Source organism: Lissotriton vulgaris, chromosome 2_1 (genome assembly GCF_964263255.1).
Source record: "Lissotriton vulgaris chromosome 2_1, aLisVul1.2, whole genome shotgun sequence".
NCBI lineage: Eukaryota > Metazoa > Chordata > Amphibia > Caudata > Salamandridae > Lissotriton > Lissotriton vulgaris.
Window position 1 is genome coordinate 774,416,274 of NC_141687.1, and position 20,742 is coordinate 774,437,015.

The 20,742-nt window shown below is 44.0% G+C and overlaps 1 protein-coding gene across 4 annotated transcripts in view; it reads left to right on the forward strand.

The window, feature by feature from the left end:
* DYNC1I2 (dynein cytoplasmic 1 intermediate chain 2) overlaps positions 1-20,742 on the forward strand; it is a 476,044-nt gene that overhangs the window by 315,861 nt on the left and 139,441 nt on the right. For 2 of the 4 annotated variants that reach the window (XM_086956121.1, XM_086956123.1), the window contains 3 exons: positions 1,150-1,239; positions 12,740-12,902; positions 12,993-13,092. In XM_086956121.1, coding sequence (XP_086812247.1) covers positions 1,150-1,239; positions 12,740-12,902; positions 12,993-13,092 — 353 coding nt within the window. The remainder of the gene's footprint in view (positions 1-1,149; positions 1,240-12,739; positions 12,903-12,992; positions 13,093-20,742) is intronic. The other 2 variants (XM_086956122.1, XM_086956125.1) reach the window with 1 other exon arrangement.

Below are 20,742 nucleotides of genomic sequence, written 5' to 3' on the forward strand. Positions count from 1 at the left end.
GGAGTGTAGTGTATACATTAAGAATTGGGGAGGAGTTGCTATGCAACCCAGCTGTCCTTTCTGTGTATTGGTCAGTTATTGAGGGGTAGGACAGATGAGCTGACAAATGTCGATCTGTTTTGTCTGCCCGTGCGCGTGCTTCCAGACTCTGTAAGTGAAGAGTCACTCACTGCATGCTTCAAGATCTGCAAATAATTAACAGATAATAACAGCTGAGGGGCTTGTCTCGTGGGCCCTGGCGTTTTAATACCAAGCTTCAAATTCTTTACTGTCACTTGCATCAAAGTGAAATCAAATATTGGAATCTGGTTCGTTCTTTATTCAAACCCTCTGAGAAGACCTGAAAACATTAGGGAGCAGGGTCAAGACTGATTTGCATATGACTGGGTCTAAGCTGGAATGGCGTGGCGTGCAAAAAAACGATGGCTTTAACCCAGATCTGTCAGTGGGGGAGAATGTTTGATTTGTTCAGCATTCCGTCCGTCATCTGTTCTTTTTGTACATGCATCTACCACAGTCACCGTTTTCAGGAGTATAGTTTACTATGCCTGATATTCAAAATGGCGAGAAAAAGAACTTGGTTCTATTACTGTCCAAGCCTTATGACGATCGGCATGGTTTTATGGAATATCTTGTGATACCGTTGAATGCTATGTAGTAAGTAAGAAGCGTGTCTTTTGTTTTCTGAGTTGTGCACCCTGAGAGTTCATGGTCATACTTAATTTAATTTAAAACTGTGCTGTTCTAGTTTCTCAGTTCCTTGCCGATACATCACACATAAAATGAAACGTGCTTTTTAATTGCTATCTTCTCTTATTATAAAGTAAACAGTCTCTTACACAACAATAAAGAATCCAATATGTCTGGAAGGAAAACTGCTGAAATGAAACTTGATTTTAAAGCTTGGTTCTTTTATTGCTTGTGCTACTGTATTTGTTGGGAGCTGAATGTGTATTCTTTCAACTGTCAATCATGTATCTTATAGGGTAAATTATTTGGATAGAAATCCTGAAAAATGTGATTTCTTGTTGGCTTGTATTTGTGGAAGTCTTTGTTCGGTTACTAAACATAATAATTATTGGATCTAATAATATTGCTCGATTTTTACAACCATTACTGCAAACATAACATTTGTGGATTTTGCTTCAGAAGATGAAGAAGAAGAAGAACCAGCAGCACCAAAAATCGCCACTGAACCAGAGGAGGAACTGTCTGTGAAAAAAGAGGAAGAAAGCGAAGGTACAGATAATCTGAGTACTTTTCCCAAAACGTCTAAATCAAAGAAGTTGAGACATTCTCGTTTGTCCTGTTCATCTGTGATTTTTGTGTGACTGTGAACTGTGTATGACTTTTGTTCATGGATTCACAGTATATTAAACATAATTCACAACTTTGTAAAGATTTGCAATTATGCTGAATTTAATCTGGCTGGACGGGCATCCTTCGATCTCTTTGTTAGCCCATCTCATTTGGTTACTTGTTCCACCATCCCTCCAATTAACATTTTCTACATCTGTATTATTCTGTGTACACTTCTGCTATTTATTAATAATATATGTTCCCAATTAGAAATCCTGTCCTTATGTGAAATTGCTAACTTGCAGTACACAAAATATAGTAGCTCTTGGCTCACGACGTGATCATGTTTTAGAACCTCTGATTCTACCTGCAGGCTGTGTTCAATTGTAATAAACAAAACATACTTCATACCCTTGAGTTAGTAGGGTGAGAAATATTATTGATAAACCTGAACTAGTTGGATCTAGGTGTTTTTGCACAAGTGCTACCTGGCAGATATCGGAGAAAGAAGTGTTCCCTTGTTCTTCCCTGGATTTAGCATTTACTGAGTGAAATGGCAACCTTCTCGTTCTGCTTAGTATTATATAGGTTTTTGAGTTTAAAGTTGTGGTGGGAATGCTTCCAGTGACTTCTGATCGATCATTGATGATCTAAACTCTTTTACCTTTAACTCTCAAGTATGACATTCTGGCATTGTCCACGTATCTGCAACATTACTGAAGAGTAACTTAGAATACACAATGCAGTCTGTTTTCGGTCACAGGGAAAGGATCCTTGCCACATTTCCCTCCATATGTCTTGACATAGAAAAATAGGTTTCTCTGATGGTATGAAGTAAAAGCATTGTGCCAAAACTCTGGAATGCTGCCGTAATTTGTGACTTTACCTAACTTTTACATCTCCATCAAGCACATCAGGCACACACACTTCCCCCTTCTGTCTGCCCCTGGAGAGGATGAAAAACCACCAAACAATTTGCTTGCCATTTCTACCCAACACACTGCTTTCTCCTGCTGGCCCCCTGATACCATCATCTCTCTATCTATCTCTACCCCATTCACACACTAGGAGATGGTAAAGTAAAAGGCTTACCAATGCTGTCCTAGATGATAAGGCTGCAGTTTTCTTCAATCTCAGCTGATGTGGCCATCAGCATCCAGCAGGTCAGACCCCATCCAGACCTTTCTTCCTTTACTTCTCCATTATAGGAACACCATATAAAGGGCAAAATCTGCATGGTCCTGTCTTTCCAGCTGCCAGGCCAGGCTTTGTCTCTGTGCCCAATGTTCCTCAACCTCTTGCTTTGCTTTTTCCGTGTCTAGCTGTTTAATTTGTCCATTATGTCTTGCCTTGCTCCCATCTTCTGATATTCAGGGTTCAACTAGTCTTTTTCACCCCTTCTGACACCCTAATTTTCCTCCTCAGCTCCTTCGATATCCTAACTTTGAGTATCACTTTGAGGCCTCTCAACCTTTTCTTAACTGTTTATCATTCTCCCAGGCCCAAGCACTCATTTTATGACAATCCTGACCATTACTGAACTAGCAGTCTTCTTCTTACTTATCTTTGTCTCTCATTTTATCTTAATTTAAATGTAACCTTTACTTAATTGATGTATCCCCTCCATATCCCTGGATTCAGCCATTCACATTTCCATCTCTTTACTTTGACTCCTAGCTGGTTCTTGTCTTCCTCCTTTTCTTTTTCCACTTCCCTTCCGATACCACCTCTTCTATAGATTTCCCTTGAATCTCACGCTCACTTGTCACCTCTTGTCTAATTCTTACAGTTCTCTGTTCCCTTCCTTCTTGGGATCTGTTCTGTCCTTACACCCAGATGTTTATTCTTTTCTCTCCGTCGATATCTCATTCACTCTGAATCACTTGCATCATGTCCCTTCCTTCACCCATTCCAGCTAACTGCTCCCCTAAACATATCTCACTGCTCATTTGCAGCCATTCACATTATTCTTTGCACAGCACACAATATATAGGACAAACCCAGACTTCCATTTGATGTTAGCACTCTGTGCCTACTTCATTGCTCTCGAATCCTTCATTTATGCAAGCTAAGCAACATTATTAGCAACACCAGATTGCTCCTGTCTGCCCAATCTTTCTATTTAATCAGCTCCTCTGTCCTACTCATGAGCCTGCTTCCCTCTATTCTGTGAATACTTCTGATTTCTCTTCTTTTTATACCTCAAAAATTGATGAAGTGTAAAAGTCATTCTTAATACCCTCTTCCTCTCCAATGCACCCTTTTCTATTTTTGGCTTTTAATTTTTCCTTCCCTATTGATCTTGAGGTTAAGCTCATTAACTGCACCCAAAAGGCTAAAACATCTGCTGCTCCCATTTTATCCTTAAATCTTTGTTTATTCTTATTTGGTGCCTTTACCGGATCCCTTCTTTGGTCTTCTTCCCTCTTTAAGTATCTCTTCTCATTCTTTTTGTGTTTGCTTATATCTTTTCTTTACTTAAACAATCTTTGCTCTTTTCACTATCCCATTTTAATATTCGCTCTATAGTTTTAACCCCCTTTGACAGACGTGTGGTGGATAACCATTTGGTTTTAATTCTAATTCTCTCCTCGGTCTGCTGCAACTAGACTGACATTCTGCTCAGTCCACTGAAACTGCTCTTCCCTATGTTGTTAATTCTCTTTATTCTCCTTGTCTCGCTAGGGAATCTTATTTTCTTATTGTCTTAGATCTCACAGTTTTAAACAAAAAATTATTTATTCGCATTTCAAAGTGCAAAAAAAAGCTCAAGGATCATTACACATCTATGCCGTCATAAATTTTGTAACATTTACAACGCAGTACTATATGGTAAAAAATTGTCATATTTCCACCTTACCCACGGACACAGATCCAGTATACAGTTCCCAGAAACACTAGCCATTTTCAATAGGAGACAAATCGTCGTAAATATCCTGTAGCCATAGGGAAAGGGGAGGAATAAAAATCTGTGTTACCTGGATGTGCTAGACGCAGTAGAAAATAAAATAATCTCAATCATCAACATACCCAACAGTCCCCCCGCCTCCGCCCCACCAGTTCCCTAACTCACTGCTTCCTTTCGCCTACCGCTTGCCAGATAGGAAGGTGACATCAATTTATAGCTCTGGGCACTTTCGGTCTCCATGGATCCCCACACCTCACTCAAGCCACTTCGGGGTGGCTACCATTATTCACCCTTTTCGTCCACCTTCCAAGCCCCCCGGACCATCTCCTCTGTCAGATCTCCCCCAAAAGGTTCTAAAAATGATTGTATCATAGCTCCCCAGGATTGTAAATCGTCCTGTCATCTCTACGGACTCTCTGCATATGTGCCTCCTCCGCTCCAGCCCATTCAACCAAATCTCTGAGCCAGACCTCCAGTCTAGCGGACCTAGCAATGATCCAGCTAATCGCTATGTGCCTCTTAGCAACCATTAACCACAAAATATTAAAGTGATGGCCTTAACTTTCTCTCTGGGTTATCGGGGAGGAGGCCCAGCACAAACCACTTAATAGTACACAACACTGTCCATCCCATCACCTCCCCAAGGTGGCGTATTATCCCGGCCTAATATAGCATGATGTCTGGGCATCGCCACACTATGTGCAGAAAATAAGCCACACCAGTTCCGCAGCTAGGACAGCTCAATGACCTGGAAGGGTAAATTGTATGGAGCCTCCTTGGAGATGGATATGTCATGTGCACTATGTTATATTGAATTAATTAAAACGTGTGCTAACAGATACCCTGCGTACTGCTGCATGTATTTAAGCCATTGTTTATGCTCAAAGTGATCACCACTGTCGCGCTGCCAGACCCCTTCTAACCGGAGCAGAGTCAGTCACCTGTCCGCACGGACTGCACAGTATAAATGCGTAATAATCATACGACCCCCTCCATCTCCCGGCATAGCAGAGTGTCCTCAAGGTCTGTGAGGGCTCTGGGGCCTCGGGGAACAACGGCCAGAGCTGGTGAGTCATTGGCGCTATTTTAGCATACTAGAGAACCTGTTCCCGCCCTAAATCAAACGTGTCTATTGCATCCTGCAGGGTTATAAAGTGACCCGCTGCATACAAATTCAACAACATTAGACAGCCCACCTTCTGCCATTGTTCTACTGTTATGGTATGGGACACATGTCTTAGATCTCATAGTTCTATTTGACACAGCTGATCTTTCTATTCTTTCTTCTACTCGTACTTGACTTAAGATTTACAGCATTACTTCTCTTTGTCTTTCTGCTTACTCCTATTCTGCAACTGGTACTTGTCAAAATTCCTCTGCCTCATCGTTATCGGGGTCCCTCAATGTTTTGTCCTTGGCCCATATTTTTGTTTTGTCCATGCTACCTCTTTAATTCTATTATTTCCTCATTTGCTGCACTCTGCCACTTTTATGGAGTCAACATGCTTGTTGTTTGCCATATCCATTATGAATGTTCCTTAAATGACACTCTATATAACTCTCACTTCTGTGAAAAAAAGTAGCTGTCTTCACTGTTTCTTTATTTCAACCCTACTAACACTCGAAATCTCTTCTTTGCCCATCTTCTGCTTTTATCTCCTCACCTCCTTTCTATTCCATTTTCCTCAGCGTTTCTGCCTTACTGTTAAGGTGTTACCCTTGACATACTTATTAGTTTTAATTTCTGCTGTCTCTTGTGCCCATCATTTTCAACTCCATATCTGTAAAATACTTATCCAGTATTGGGGTATCTTTAATAGATTCACATGCCTGAATCATTCCCCGTCGCCGAGGCGGGAGTCCCACAGTAAATACAAAAGTAGTGCCAAAGGTAAATAATAATAGTAGTAGTAGTAGGCCCCAAGGAAAACGCCTACGGCCTATAACTTATCAGCCTATCTACCTCCTTATGCTAAAAGAACCAAAAGATGGTCACAACAAATCAGCTATCAGCACCCTCTAGAATACTCTCAGCAGAGCCAGTTCTCCTCAAATTTTCACCGCACGTTGTGTGGAAGGGAGTCTCCCTGAGTGCCACTCCGTTTTCTTCATTTCTATCCATGATGTCTGACAAGAAAGCCTTATTCAAGCCCTGCAGAACCTGCGAGAAGAAGAGAGTCCATGTTGATGATCAACATAAGAACTGCATCTACTGCCTCTACCCAAACCATGAGGCAAAAGATTGCAAAATTTGCCATTCCTTCCCTACTAAGCCTCTTAGGGATAGGGAGGCAAGAGGCAAGAGTGCTGTTGTGGCTAAAATCCTCTTCGGCTGACGAGGATGACAGAGCCTCAACTGCTAGAAAGAGTTTATCATAGACAATCTCGCCAGAGTGAGATGAGCCATCTGCCACCAACTCTTATACCGGACCTGCAAGCCATGCTAGCAGATTACAGACAGCGTTTTCACCCACAGCAGGTTATTCCACAAATTCCACCTCTACCTGTGGCGGTTCCGGATCCTTTGCCTCAACCTGACCCTCCCGCTCTAACACCTCAGCTTCCAGACCATCCTCAAGAACAACAGCTTCCTCATCCTCATCATGATCAAGACACTTCCTCCGAGGAGGAAGTTGAAGAGGGTGAGTTACCAGAGGCCCATAGTGCAGATCCTTGGAATTCATACATTATTCCGATGCCTTCACAATCTAATGCAGCGAGCAGCTGCTAGATTTCAATTGCCTGTCACCGTTGAGCAAACAGAATGCTTCTTACATGGTTTTAAGGAGGAATCCAGGAAGATTACAAGGGCTGTCCCGATTATTTAGGCATCAAAATAATGAAAACTCCTGCATGTGTTCCAGCAGTACTTCCACGTATCAATAAGAAATATCGAGATCCTGCTAATAGTCCATCCTGTCTCATTGGCCACCCTCGGCCAGATTTGGTCATTTCTCAGGCTGCCCAACAAAGATCAAAGAACCCGGCAACACCCATTACTACACCACCTGACAAAGAAGGGCATCGTCTTGAATTAATAGGCAAGAAATTCTCAACAATGGCAGCTGCCTCCATTAGAGCGGCTAACTCTCTAGCGATAATCAGGCATTATGACCGCCAAATGTGGTCAGATATGGCCGGGCTTATTGAGCTTATTCCTGAAGACCGGAGACAAGAAGCAAGGAAAATCTTATTAGAGGGAGAACGTGCTGCATCCGAAACCATAGATTGCGCACTAGACATTGTTAATACAAATTTTCGTCAGCTTGCAGGTGCGGCAGTACTCAGACGCCAGGGTTGACTTAAGGCCACCACCTTCAGGCCTGAGGTCCAGACAAAAATTTAAGACCTGGCCTATGATGGCGAATCGTTGTTTGGAAAACACATCGATGAAGCCCTCCAAGCCATAAAAACTGATACAGATACCGCAAGATCATTGGGCTTGTTGCAATACAAACCCGGATCCTTCAGAGGCGCAAGGGGACATGGCCTTTCCTCTAAAGGAGGAAACAAAAATCAGCAGAACAGGCAATACCAACCCCAGTATAGGCAGAATTACAGCCAATCTTCATATCGGCAATCCAACACGACTGGTTTTTCTCGTCAGGGTGGTCCAAAAAGATCACAAAATCAAGGACGAGACACCAACTGGAAGCCGTGATCTCCGCAAGGCGCCAATCACACCTATTCCCATTCCCGTGGGCGCGAAAACTTCTGCATTTGTGGACAAGTGCCAAGAAATTACCTCAGATCAATAGGTTCTAGACCTGGTGAACAACGTACATACCCTAGAATTTGTCAACAAGCCACCCACCACTCTGCCCAAAGGACCCCCTCGACTTCACTTATTATTCAAAGAAGCTTTAACAATGCTCCTCAAGAATGCAATAGAGAAGGTTCCATCACATCAGAAGTGGACAGGTTTCTATTCTCTCTTTTTCCTGATAAAAAAAGAAATCAGGGGAATGGCGACCAATTCTAGACCTTCGCAACCTGAACCGATTTCTCAAAAAACAAGAATTTCGCATGGTCACACTTTGAGAGATTCTAGGTTGCCTAAACGAGGGAGAGTTTATGGCTTCTCTCGATATGGAAGGCGCTTACTTCCACTTCCCAATCCATCCCAAACATCGCAAATATCTTCGCTTCACTTTGGATGGCGCCCATTATCAGTTCAAAGTGCTCCCGTTTGGACTAAAATCGGCTCCAAGGATCTTCATAAAGAGCTTGGCTCCTGTAGCAGTACCGTTAAGATCCAGGGGAATCCAAGTACTCCCGTATTTAGACGATTGGCTGAACAAAGGTCCTTCGGAACGAGCAGTCAAGATTGCCACTACAACGTCTCTTCATCTCTTCAATTCTCTGGAACTGACTGTGAACAAGAGCAGATCCCAGTTACCTTCGATGCAAGTCCTTCCATTTCTTGGAGCGTTACTGGGCACGGTCCAGTGCAAGGCATTCTTATCTCACGAACGAAAGATACGCCTTCAAAAGCTGGCAACTCTGATTTCAAGAAGAAAGTCAGTTTTTGTCTGCATGTTTGCTTCTCTCCTGGGATGTGCTCTTCGGCAATAAATCTCATCCCTCTGGCACGACTCAGAATGAGACCTCTACAAGAGAAGCTGCACCTTCAGGGGCAACACGCCATGGGTTCCTTCAACGATACCATCAGAGTTACACCACACATGAAAAACACTCTCCATTGGTTTTCGCTGATGACCAACTTAGCAGAAGGGCTCACTTTCATTCAGAATATCCCAGATTTTGTTTTAAAAACAGATGACTTCACAGAAGGATGGGGAGGTCATCTCCAAGATTTCAGATACAAGGAAAGTGGTCTCAAGCGTACAAGAAATAACATAACAGCCTGGAATTACGAGCAATTTTTCTGTCCCTGCAAGCTTTCCTTCCAAGGATTGCAGGTTCATCAGTACTGGTTCGACACCGACAATACCACCAGCATGTTTTACGTAAACCAGCAAGGAGGGACAAGATCGTCAACTTTGTCACGAGAGGCTCAGAAATTGTGGGAATGGTTCACACTCCACAAAATAACCCTCGTAGCAGAACATGTCAGGGACCTCCACAATACCCTGGCGGGCACGCACGCTCAGCAGGTCCTAATCAGACTGCCACGAGTGGGAGCTGTAGCAAGAGCAAGTGAACAAAGTGTTCCGAACCTGGGGCAAGCTGGCACTGGATCTATTTGCTACGAAAGACAACAAAAATGCAGATATTACGCCAGCAGATACCCTCAACAGGGATCAAGGGGGAATGCCCTGTCCATGCGATGGTCAGGGATTTGTGCTTACGCTTTTCCCCCAATACCTCTAACCCTGAAAGTAATACGCAAAATGAAGTAGGGGGGTTGTAGTCTCATCCTGATTGCACCCCGGTGGCCACGGCAGCACTGGTTCCAAGAACTTCAGTTGCTATCTCAGGAACAACCGATCAGCCTTCTTCCAACACCCACGATGTTGTTGAGGGACAAAGGTCAGGTGGTTAACCCGGGCCCTCAGTCTCTACATTTACCCGCATGGCTCCTGATTTCTTAGAATTCAAGGACCTTAACATCCCACAGGACTGTTGTGAGATTTTGACACAATCTCGAGCTCAGAGCACAATTAAGACTTATCTTCTAAAATGGAAGCGTTTTTGCTGTTGGTGCGAGGCTAATAATGTTCACCCGGTTGAAGCTCCTACGGAACAGATCCTCCCGTATTTGCTATATCTGGTGAGGTCTGGATTTACCTTTCCATCAGTCCAGGTCCATCTAGCTGCACTTTCCTGATTCAGAAAAGGTGCTAAACTTCCATCTTTATGTTCATCCTCATTGATCAAACAATTAATGAAAGGGCTCTTCCGAGCGTTTCTTCCGGTACGGCCTCCCTCGCCGGAGTGGGAACTTAACTCTGTCCTAACACAGCTAATAAAACACCCATTCGAGCCTATCCACAAGGCTGAACTCGGCTTTATCATGTGGAAAGTCTCCTTACTTTTGGCTCTAACTTCTGCTAGAAGGGTGAGTGAAATTCAAGCCTTCACTATAAAGGAACTATTTCTACATTTCACTCAGGATTACGTAACCCTCCGGACTAATCCTACATTCATACCCAAAGTACCGTCACAGTTTCATCTCAATCAGCCGGTAAGATTAAGAACTTTCTTTCCGAATCCGTCTACACCAGCGGAAAGAGCCTTACATTCTATCAATAATTCTACCTACAAAAAACAAAGGACATTAGAAAATCCGACCAATTGTTTGTGGCTTACGGCAAAGCTACTCTTGGAACTTCTGTCACAAAGGCCACAATTGCCAGATGGCTGGCATCTACAATACATTTCTGCCATGACAAGGCTAACAAGCCATTGCTAAGTAAAGCCAATGCCCACTCTACAAGAACTGTGGCAGCGACTATAGCGTTGTTTGCTGGAGTGACTCTAGAAAATATCTGTTGTGCTGCGACATGGAAGAATGTCCACACGTTCACAAGACATTACTGCCTTCAATCTGCACATCAAGAGGATGCAGCGGTTGGACAGGCGGTCCGACGCCATCTTTTTCATTGAGGTCAGATTCAGGTACCTTATCTGTCTTTTAAATCCATGGCTGTCATTATTCATGGTACAGAAAATGTATGCATTTTTAGAATGTTTTCTTTTATGGGTATAATATGTTCATGATAAGTTACGTATCCATATAGTCATATTTGTATGCATGTTCCATTTTTTCATGTCTGTGACATGCTTTTAAGTTTATAAAGATTGGTTTATTTGACCTTTTATTAGCAAGCTATGGATGCAATTTGAGAGTTTACGAACTCTTCTTTCCCACCATCCGCAACTGACTGTATACTTGGCATACTGCTTGCTACTCTGATTCAGGCATGGGAATCTATAAAGCATACCCCAATGCTAGATAAGTAAACAAGTTACTTACCTGTAACTACAGTTATCCAGTATTGGTATCTTTCATAGATTCACATGCCCCCACCCTGCTCCCTGGAGAGTCAGTTCTCTATGTTTTGGGATACTTACTTCCCACTTGTGCTAAGGAAAATCTGAGAAGAACTGGCTCTGCTGAGAGTGTTCTAGAGGGTGCTGATTGGTTGGGACCAATCTTTCGGTTCTTTTAGCATAAGGAGGTAGATAGGCTGCTAAGTTCTAGGCCTCAGGTCTTTTCCTTGGGGCCTATTACAGTGGTATCTCTTCACTGGCTAGCTTTTCATTCTCTGGCTGTTTTATATTTCTTTATATCACCTTTAAATGTGTTTGTGGTCTAGCTCCTCCTTACCCATTTTTACCTATTTCTGTCTACTGCTACAGTCACAGTTTTAAGTCTACCCTTTAGCTCCAAGCTGTTTCTCTCCTTGCGCTCAGCCTCAGAGGGTTTGGTGTAATGCAGGATATCATCCCCTCTTGCTTCCAAGTGATCATGTGGCGTGTGACACTCATGCTGGTCATTGAATAGATTTTTTCATTGTGGCCATTGGGGTTTTCTCTTCACCCCAAATATGCATGTGTCTGTTATCCCCATCATACAAATGGCTATTGATTAAAAAGCCAGGGCTGGACATTTCACAACATGACATGGGGGTACTTAGCGGCTTTGAAGGTATGAAGTCACATCCTCTTCGGAGAATGATTGGGCATGTTACCAGACTATAAAAGTGGGAGAAGGCGTGGCTAGCAGAGGGTGGAGAGGTTGAAGGAGGAGAGACCAAATGGGAGAGGAAAGGCTGAGTGGTGTAGAGATGGGTGCCTGGATAAGGGGCCTGCATCGGCAGATTGGGCAAGTAGAGTTGGTGGAGTTCACAAGATGAGTTTAAAGGGGAGTAGGATTTTTAAGGAACGATGGGGTGGATGGAAGATGAGTACGGTAAGTGGGGAATGCTGACTCTGCATAACAGCAGGCTAGACGGAGGGGGCACAGACTGAGAATAGGCAAGACTACAATTGGGCAGGGGTTTGAGAGAGAGAAAGGTTGAACAGAACATGCCAAGTGGGCATACTAGATGTAAAGCTGAAATGATACTGTGGGAGAGAGCAGACTGAGTGTGAATGACAAGCTAAGAAGGCAGACTGGACTCGAGGTGGCTGACTCCGAGCAGACCGGACACTGAGGGAATGAGACTAGCTCAGAGGGCGGGGCTCAAGCAGTGAGCATGGAGATGGCGGTGCTGCGTGAGAGCATTGGCAATTCATTGAGGAAATAAAATAAAGTCAGTTTGTGCAGGTTCTTTGCTTTTTTTCATTAAGTTTCAAATGTTTTGCACCCTTGCTGTTGCGTGATGTACAAACAATCAGGTTCTTAATTTGAATTGAGATGTATTTGTGAAAAGAACTTAATTCACGAGTGTGCAGTGATCCATGTCTTTTATTTGCAGTAAATAAAAACATTTTTAGGAAAATAAATCACATTTTCATAATAAATGTGCTGATGACACACCGCTAAATATTGTGTTCCATTTTGAGACGTTTCTGAAGAGTCTTGTTGTGTACTAGTTGCAGCCATTCCAATCTGTTTTTCAGCTCCACCTTATGAGCTAACAGAAGAAGAAAAGCAGCAGATTTTGCACGCAGAAGAGTTTTTAAGCTTCTTTGATCATTCCACCAGAATTGTTGAGCGAGCTCTGTCTGAACAAATCAACATCTTCTTTGACTACAGTGGCAAAGATTTAGAAGAAAAGGAGGGGTAAGGTTACCAGGTCGATACCAAATTGTATTATTTTCTGAATGTTTGGCTCTGCAAAATGCATCACAATCTGTTTATCTTGTTTTGTAGAGAGATTCAAGCAGGAGCAAGACTATCTCTCAACAGACAGTTTTTTGATGAACGGTGGTCGAAACATCGTGTCGTTAGTTGCCTAGATTGGTCGTCTCAGGTAAAAAGAATTCCACTAGCTATTCATAAATGTAAACTCTACAGACCACTGTTACACCTGCAACGAGAGTCCTCACAGGAAGTTCACGCGACAGGGAGCAGACCAATTAGGCAGCACAACTGGGTACAACGCATGAGCTGCTTTCATATGAGCTTGGCATTTCAATATCTTTACAAAGGCACAGAATCGCTTTTCTCTGAACATAATGCATCTGCATGCAAGCTGTGTAGACGTAATGGCAGGCTTGATTGGCACACCTGCCAATTTTTAAAACCGATTTCTTAACATGTTGCAGCGTTTGTGCTATGTTCTGAACTCATCAGTGATTTTACTACGATGTCCACAAACCTGAGGATGGCCTTACATCTTTGACTCTGTAGAAACTAATCACAATGTTTCCTTGATGTGGGACCTGTCACTGTATTTTGCCAAAATAATTGAACCTGGAACATTTGCCTGTGACTCTTTACCTGTATAGTGTTCTCCATTTCGCCTTTTTCACTGTCCTTGTTCTTTGACTGAATTACTGCAAATATACCTCCATCATTTTGCATGCATTGTAATAATGTCTGATAAAAAACAATATCTCAAAAGGTATGAATAGGGGAGTCAGTTATACCAGCATGTAAAATACATTACGAGGAAGGAAAAAACAGGAGACTCACGTAAAGTTTTTCAAATGTACACATGGCATTATATATTAAAAAAGAAAGGTTTAGAGACAGTACAGTTGTATCAGCACTGTAAGCGTAAATTGCATAGGCAGCCCAACTTAGGACTTGGTGCACAAATGTGCTCGTGACACATATAAGTGGCGACGCAAGGGACAAATGAAAACAGCGGAAAGGCACGTAGTGACAACAAGTGAACTAATATATACAAGTGACTGTGTGGTTCAGCATGAAATTATTGACAATGGTTGCGTAGGAATAGATGGAAGCGATTTAGATAGAACCACACAGAGTAAAGGCGCCTTCAATTGCGCTGAGGGGTCGACGATGTTTCAAACCTATGAACTCAGGATCATCTTCAGGACGGGGCTGTTGTCTTTAGAAGTACTGTACATGGGAGAAGGGTCAGGGTGTGGACTGGGAAGCTGATTGTAATAATGTCTAGCATTCATATGTTTTCTTTTTTCTATTCCATATCCAACTTACAAAAATATTGACCGAATGAAAACTGTGCCCTTAGTTTTAAATGTTTGAAGCAAATGGAGACAGACCCCATCCAGCCTTGCTGTTCCTGAGCCCCACCTCTTTATTACTTCTTGAAGTCTCCGCCACTAGGTTCCTGTTTTAGGTCCGGCATTAACCAATACCTTTTCATTGCAATAAAACTATATGTATGATAATTCTTAGAGGCTTTCAGTCGGCCTACTTCATCCATGGCCTAGTTCATCCATTGGTCTGCTATTGTGCCATTCACATTTTTTTTCCGCCCACTCTTGCATACAACAAGTGCTGTGAACCAGTCCACTTCAGCCATTGGTTAACTTAACAGTGAGTGATTGTTTTCTGCTCTTTAGCGAGGAATACATCCGCACACAAAGTAGTTTCCTTCTGAGCCAGGGACTACTTTGGCAATGTGTGCTTTTTGAGACTTAAAATATATATGTTGCTTTTAGAAAGATTATTTTCATATTGCATGGGCAGGCTGCTCCCCAAACAAAAACATTCAACAACAAGCATTAGAAATGCAATAGGTCTCGCAGCATTAGAGTTAGTGCTTTTAGAATTGTTAATGGTTTTTTTTGTAAATCTTTAGCATGAGGTTGAGGGTGAGTGAGGGTGAGGGGTTGAGGGTGAGTGAGGGTGAGGGTGAGGCTGAGGGCTTGAGGGTGAGGGTGAGTGAGGGTGAGGGGTTGAGGGTGAGTGAGTGAGGGTGAGTGAGTGAGGGTGAGTGAGTGAGGGTGAGTGAGTGAGTGAGGGTGAGTGAGGGTGAGTGAGGGTGAGTGAGGGTGAGTGAGGGTGAGTGAGGGTGAGTGAGGGTGAGTGAGGGTGAGTGTGAGTGAGGGTGAGTGTGGGTGAGTGTGGGTGAGTGTGGGTGAGGGGTTGAGGGTGAGTGAGGGTGAGGGGTTGAGGGTGAGTGAGGGTGAGGGGTTGAGGGTGAGTGAGGGTGAGGGATTGAGGGTGAGTGAGGGTGAGGGATTGAGGGTGAGTGAGGGTGAGGGATTGAGGGTGAGTGAGGGTGAGGGGTTGAGGGTGAGGGGTTGAGGGTGAGTGAGGGTGAGTGAGGGTGAGGTGTTGAGGGTGAGTGAGTGAGGGTGAGTGAGGGTGAGGGGTTGAGGGTGAGTGAGTGAGGGTGAGTGAGTGAGGGTGAGTGAGTGAGGGGTTGAGGGCGGCGTAGTGTCGCAGAGTTGCCCTCAAAGAAGGGAGAACCAGGCCCTTAATTGCCAGTAATTATTGCAGCAGATCGAGAAACTGATTTGCATGTCTCTGCCTTGCAGGGGACCTAGACTATCTACTTTGGAAATGTAAACAGGCCTTTGAGCGCCATATGTGAAGAAAAACAAAGGAAAACATACAAGACCGTGAGAGAGGGGTCAGGGCCCCTCGCCCCAAGAGCGAGATAAAAAACACAGTTTGCTTTATTTTACCCCTATTCCTTGATATAAAAAACGTTACTTATTAAATCTAAAGACGTGAGGAGGGGAGGGAAACACTGTTTCGGTATATAGGCGGCATACAGTGAATAACATATCCAATGCGCGGGGAATATAGGAATTAACCCAACTTTATACATCCGTTCTTAACCTTTTCGACGAGGAGGCGACAAGGGAATATCACCACTTAACTATACAACCAAGTTCACTGTAAAACGTCTTCCTAATTCTTTTTAAGGTTTCATAAAACCAACATTTAAGAGGAGACATAAAAAAGGCATCATTTACGTCAAAAAGTGATTGAAAGTACTAGCGAGTCATGGACATTCCGTGGAGGGGGGCGGTGCGGGATAATGGTTTAGGGTTCTTAGTTCTACAAAGTATATGTCGTTGTCAATTCCCATGCTGTTATATACCATAGAGATATATAGAAGACGAACATTTACTAGCTAAAGCATCACCTGAATGTGCAAAACCACAACAAAATGGTTTGGGGAAAAAGCAATGCAAGTAACCCATTCAAACTTTGGCACTGCAACCACTTCTACGAAGGTGAGCACACTTTCACTCTTTTGTTAACTTTTACCAAAAGAGAGCGTGAGAATGACAAGCGCTTTCCTTTAGAGACAACCGTCTGCGCGAAACGGTATTAGTAGATATTTACACAATTTCTAAAACATTCAAAATATAGTTACCAACACCGACTGCAAAAATATAGCAATCGAACAACCAAAGAAAAACTTGCGACTCCCTATGATGAAGGTAGCATGCAATTGGAAAACAAGGAGGCTTACCAACCAGAGCAATCTCAAACTCTGTTCGACTTCTGGGGCAGCAAACTAAACAAGCCTTTCACCGTAACACGGCAGGCAGGGGAGGGGGCGGGCAGGGGAGGGGGCGGAGAGGGGAGAGGTGCGACACGGCAGGAAGACGGAAGGAAGAGAGGGGAGGGGGAGGAGAAATGCGACATGGCGGGAGGTCAGAGCAAGGAGGCAAAGCCATCAAGAAGGGCAGTTATAAAAAATGTCTCACTACTTATGGAATTGTTTTCGCTTTTAATGTTGCACGGAAATTCAATACCCACCATTGTCCTCACTTTATGTATGTTTTATGGGTTTTTAGGTTAAAAAAGCAAGTTCGCCATGGTGCAAAGTCCTTTGTACCCGGAAAACGGTTGCAGAATTTAATTTGCGACCATTACTGTTTGGCTTGGTTTGAATTAAGCGAGTAGTGAGTTTTCTTTCTCACAGTAGAATTCACAGACCTCTTTTGTGGAGTAAACTTCTGGACTCCCTCTGAGAACTGTGCTTTCCAGGTTTTAGCTCAACCCCGCTCTATAGTTCTCATAAGTTTATGCAATGTTTGCCTTTTAATGGCAAGGTGATACACTTGCCTGGATCTAGATTTAGAGCAGGGTCAGTCAGGGTAATATATTTCCCTCCAGTGATTTAGTGCGGATGACGGCTGGTCTGTGGATGCGACACCGAAGCGTGCTTGCTTCTGGCTGGTCAGTAGCACGCGCCTTGCATTGGACAGTGTTCCCGGTAGAGCATTGGGAGGTTTGGGCCATCTTTATGATGGCCAACACAAACAAAATGGCTGTGCATATTTCCACCTCGTTTAACGCCAAGGAATTCATACCTCGTCCAAGTTTTGATGGGGGTCCAACCGTAGCCGTGAAATAAAATATTTCCAGGACGCAGGCGACAAGAGAGGCTTCAGTTCTCTGCGTCTGGCCGCAGCCAGACTTCCACCATACCGCTTGATTCGGAAAGAATTAATGGCGCAGACGCCTTGGGTGACTGTGAATGGGCTAAAAAAAAAAATCCCAGGCGTGATGTATGGGGTGCTGTTAGCCGGGCTGGCCTCGGCCCTGGCTTTCAAGTGGAGCGTCGCCTGCCCTCGCGGCGGCTTCGCACTTCCCCGCCGGCCCATGGCGGACGGAGGCAAGCACAGTGCGGCTTTGAGGAGCGCCGGTTCACACGGGGACGGCACTTTTCTCAGCCCAATCCTAGCTTGGCCTCACGTGCACCTCGGAGAGGCAGGCCCGGGGTAAAAGTTCGACGGGCGTCGTTTGAGTCTCCGTGTGTAAGGCTCGATTTCAGACAGCGGGAGGGTGCTGAGACAAAGGGAACGGTAAAAAAAAAGAATGAAACTCACCCCTGAGCAGCCGCGCCGCCACAAGCTGCAAGACAACAGACAGCGGGAGGGGGCAGGAACAAAGGGAACGGGGACACGGACTACAGGAAAGGGGGCGAGAAGATGGACAAAGCAGCCAACGGGAGGAGGGCATTGCTGTGGGGAGGGGGGGGGGAGGAGAAGTGCGACACGGCCGCAGCAGGGGGCGGAGCGGGGAGAGAATGAATGTTGAAGGCGAGCAAGACTGAGAGGCGGATCTGTAAGTTAAAACAAGCTTCTCAGCAGTGGCCGCAGGCTGCCAGTGGGAGGGAACGAGCGAACATATGGCGAGCGGCGGGAAGGGGAAGGGGCGGAACAGGGGAGGGGGCGGAACGGGGGAGGGGGCGGAGAGGGGACATGCACGCGCCCGTGACTTTTAAGGTCAATGCGCATGCGCATAAGCTTAATGCGCATGCGCATTGACCTTAAAAGTCACGGGCACTGCAAGGAATCGCCACGATTCCTTGCAGTGCAGATAAAGTGTGGATAACTCGCAATACTCTCGCCTTGCTCGATGCGCATGCGCATCGACAGGCGAGACCTAAAAATGATGGAAAAACTAGTGACAAAGTCAAACTGCAGGCAGCCAACACTGATCTTTTGGCTTTGCTCATGCTTATTTCTGCTTCATGTTGATGGCTGGAACCTGTATCACACCCATTTTAAAGAAGTCTTGGCTTTCTTGGTGTTTATGGGATTTTTCCTTGATATAATTTTACCAACTATCTTGGGACATAATTATGCCATAAAAGCTTGGTATCATTTACAACAAAATGGTTGATTTTTTTTCCACTGCCTTAAAGATTTGTATCCAGTTACTTCGTTGTTTTACCCAAAGGTTGAAATCCTTTTCCTCAAGAACCATCTATTATGGATGAGCGATTCCTTGGAATTTGTTCCCATGGAGACTGTAGACTTTCTCTTTGAAACGCGAGAAGTTGTAGGTTCTTGTGATTTGGCACCATGCTGATCCTGGAGATGGCAAGGAATTTGCAACACAAGCAACTGCAAGAACATCCACTATGTCCTGAATGACCAAAGAGGCCGTCATGAGATCTGTTGTGATAGAGAGATCATTAACCCAAAGAAAGAAAAGGTATTCAACATCCTGAGATTGTCAAGGCTTGATTTAAGTCCATTTCAATTAAGTTCTATATTAGTTGGTCAAAATTCGTGAAAAATAGATTTTTAAAAAATATTACACTTTTTATATTTTGGTCGTGCTCATGAAAATAGGTCATACATTCAATTACAGCAAGACTGATCATACTGCGCCCAATATAATTGATACACAACTTTAGGTTATAGATTCAACAACATTAGGCATGAGGCAATACCTGTTAATCATAGCCGCCCCTGGACCAAAGCGGGTCAGCCAGAGTCTGAATTGACAGTTGGGGATAACAACAAGATACTATGGCTGCAGTGCATACTAATTCTGGGGCAGTGATGGAGTGAATATACCCTGTTCTGACACGTTTCATATATGTTTTAAGGACTAGAACTACGCAATCAAATGTGTGCAATCTGTAATGAATAATAGCAGAGTGCTTTTCAATGGCAAATACTTTCCAAACTTTAACCCACCATTGCTGTGGTGGTTTGGGGGAGGGGGTTGGTTGCAAGGAACATCCTGGCTGCAACTAATAAGTGTAATATGAGTTTTCTTATGGGGTAGTGAGTTGGGAACAAACTGTTTTCGCCGGAGTCCCCAAGGAGTACCACCAGTGGTTCTTATGGCAATATAATGCTCGTTATGTGCTTAATATAGGATAAGATTTCCTTTCATTATGTCTGAACTCTGTCTGCACCCCTGGGCATTCCCATCACATATGGGAAAAAGATGCATAGTATGTTGGATGGTGGGGGATATGTACCACCAGGTTAACAGCTTTTCTTTGTAATGGACGCAGATTGATGTCTTTGCAGCTTTCTACTGTAGCCTCATCTTAGATCGTTATTCCCATGTCTTGTTCCCAAATGTGAACTTATTATTGTTTGGGTTTGACGAGGGTCTTTTGAAGCCATGTTATGCCTTTTGAAACTAAATAGGGACACTTTTTGGCACCAGATCGAGTTCTAATATGCCCCGCATTAGGGATGCAGGAGGGGTGGGACAGTATCGTAGTGGAGAACGGTCTCATGTTGTATGTAGGTTAGCATTAAAATCCCTGCCTAAAATTGTGTGCCAGTTACGGCATGGAATTGATGTAGAATTGTTCCTTCCATTCAATGCATAAAGGGAAAGAAGTTTGACAGTTGAAGTCCCGAACTTTCCCTGCAACCATCTGTATCTGCTTTCCGTGTCTTCGCTTTTGGACACTAGATCAAAGTATAATAATCGCCACCCTTCTTGTTTTAGTCGTGTATGTGGCATTACATTGAAATGGGAACGAAAAAGAACCTCAAGTGTCCATACATCTCTGTTCAGCAAGTGGGACTGTTGTAACACGGTGCTAGCAACATCTTTCACTTGTAGCCACTGTAACAACGCATGCCTTTTGATCGGAGAATTAAGGCCTTGCGTATTCAATGAGAGTATTGTTAGCTGGGACATGCCTCACTCAGATGGCATCCCACCCCCTCCCCTACCAAAGGTGAAGCTAAGCTGGGTTGAATCAGGCATGCCTCACTCGGATGGTGTTCCATCTCCTCCTCTACCGAAGGTGAGGCTGGGTTGAATCAGGAAGGGCGTGAGCGAGGGAGTTGTCCAGTGTACCCATACCAGATTTGGCTCAGTGGTTCTAGGTCCGATCTGTGTATTACATAGAAAAACTAAGTGCAGAAAAATGAATGTAACCAGACTAACATGGCAGTAATATGAACAAGAACTTAGACCTAAAATAAACAAAATATACATCGAACTTGCA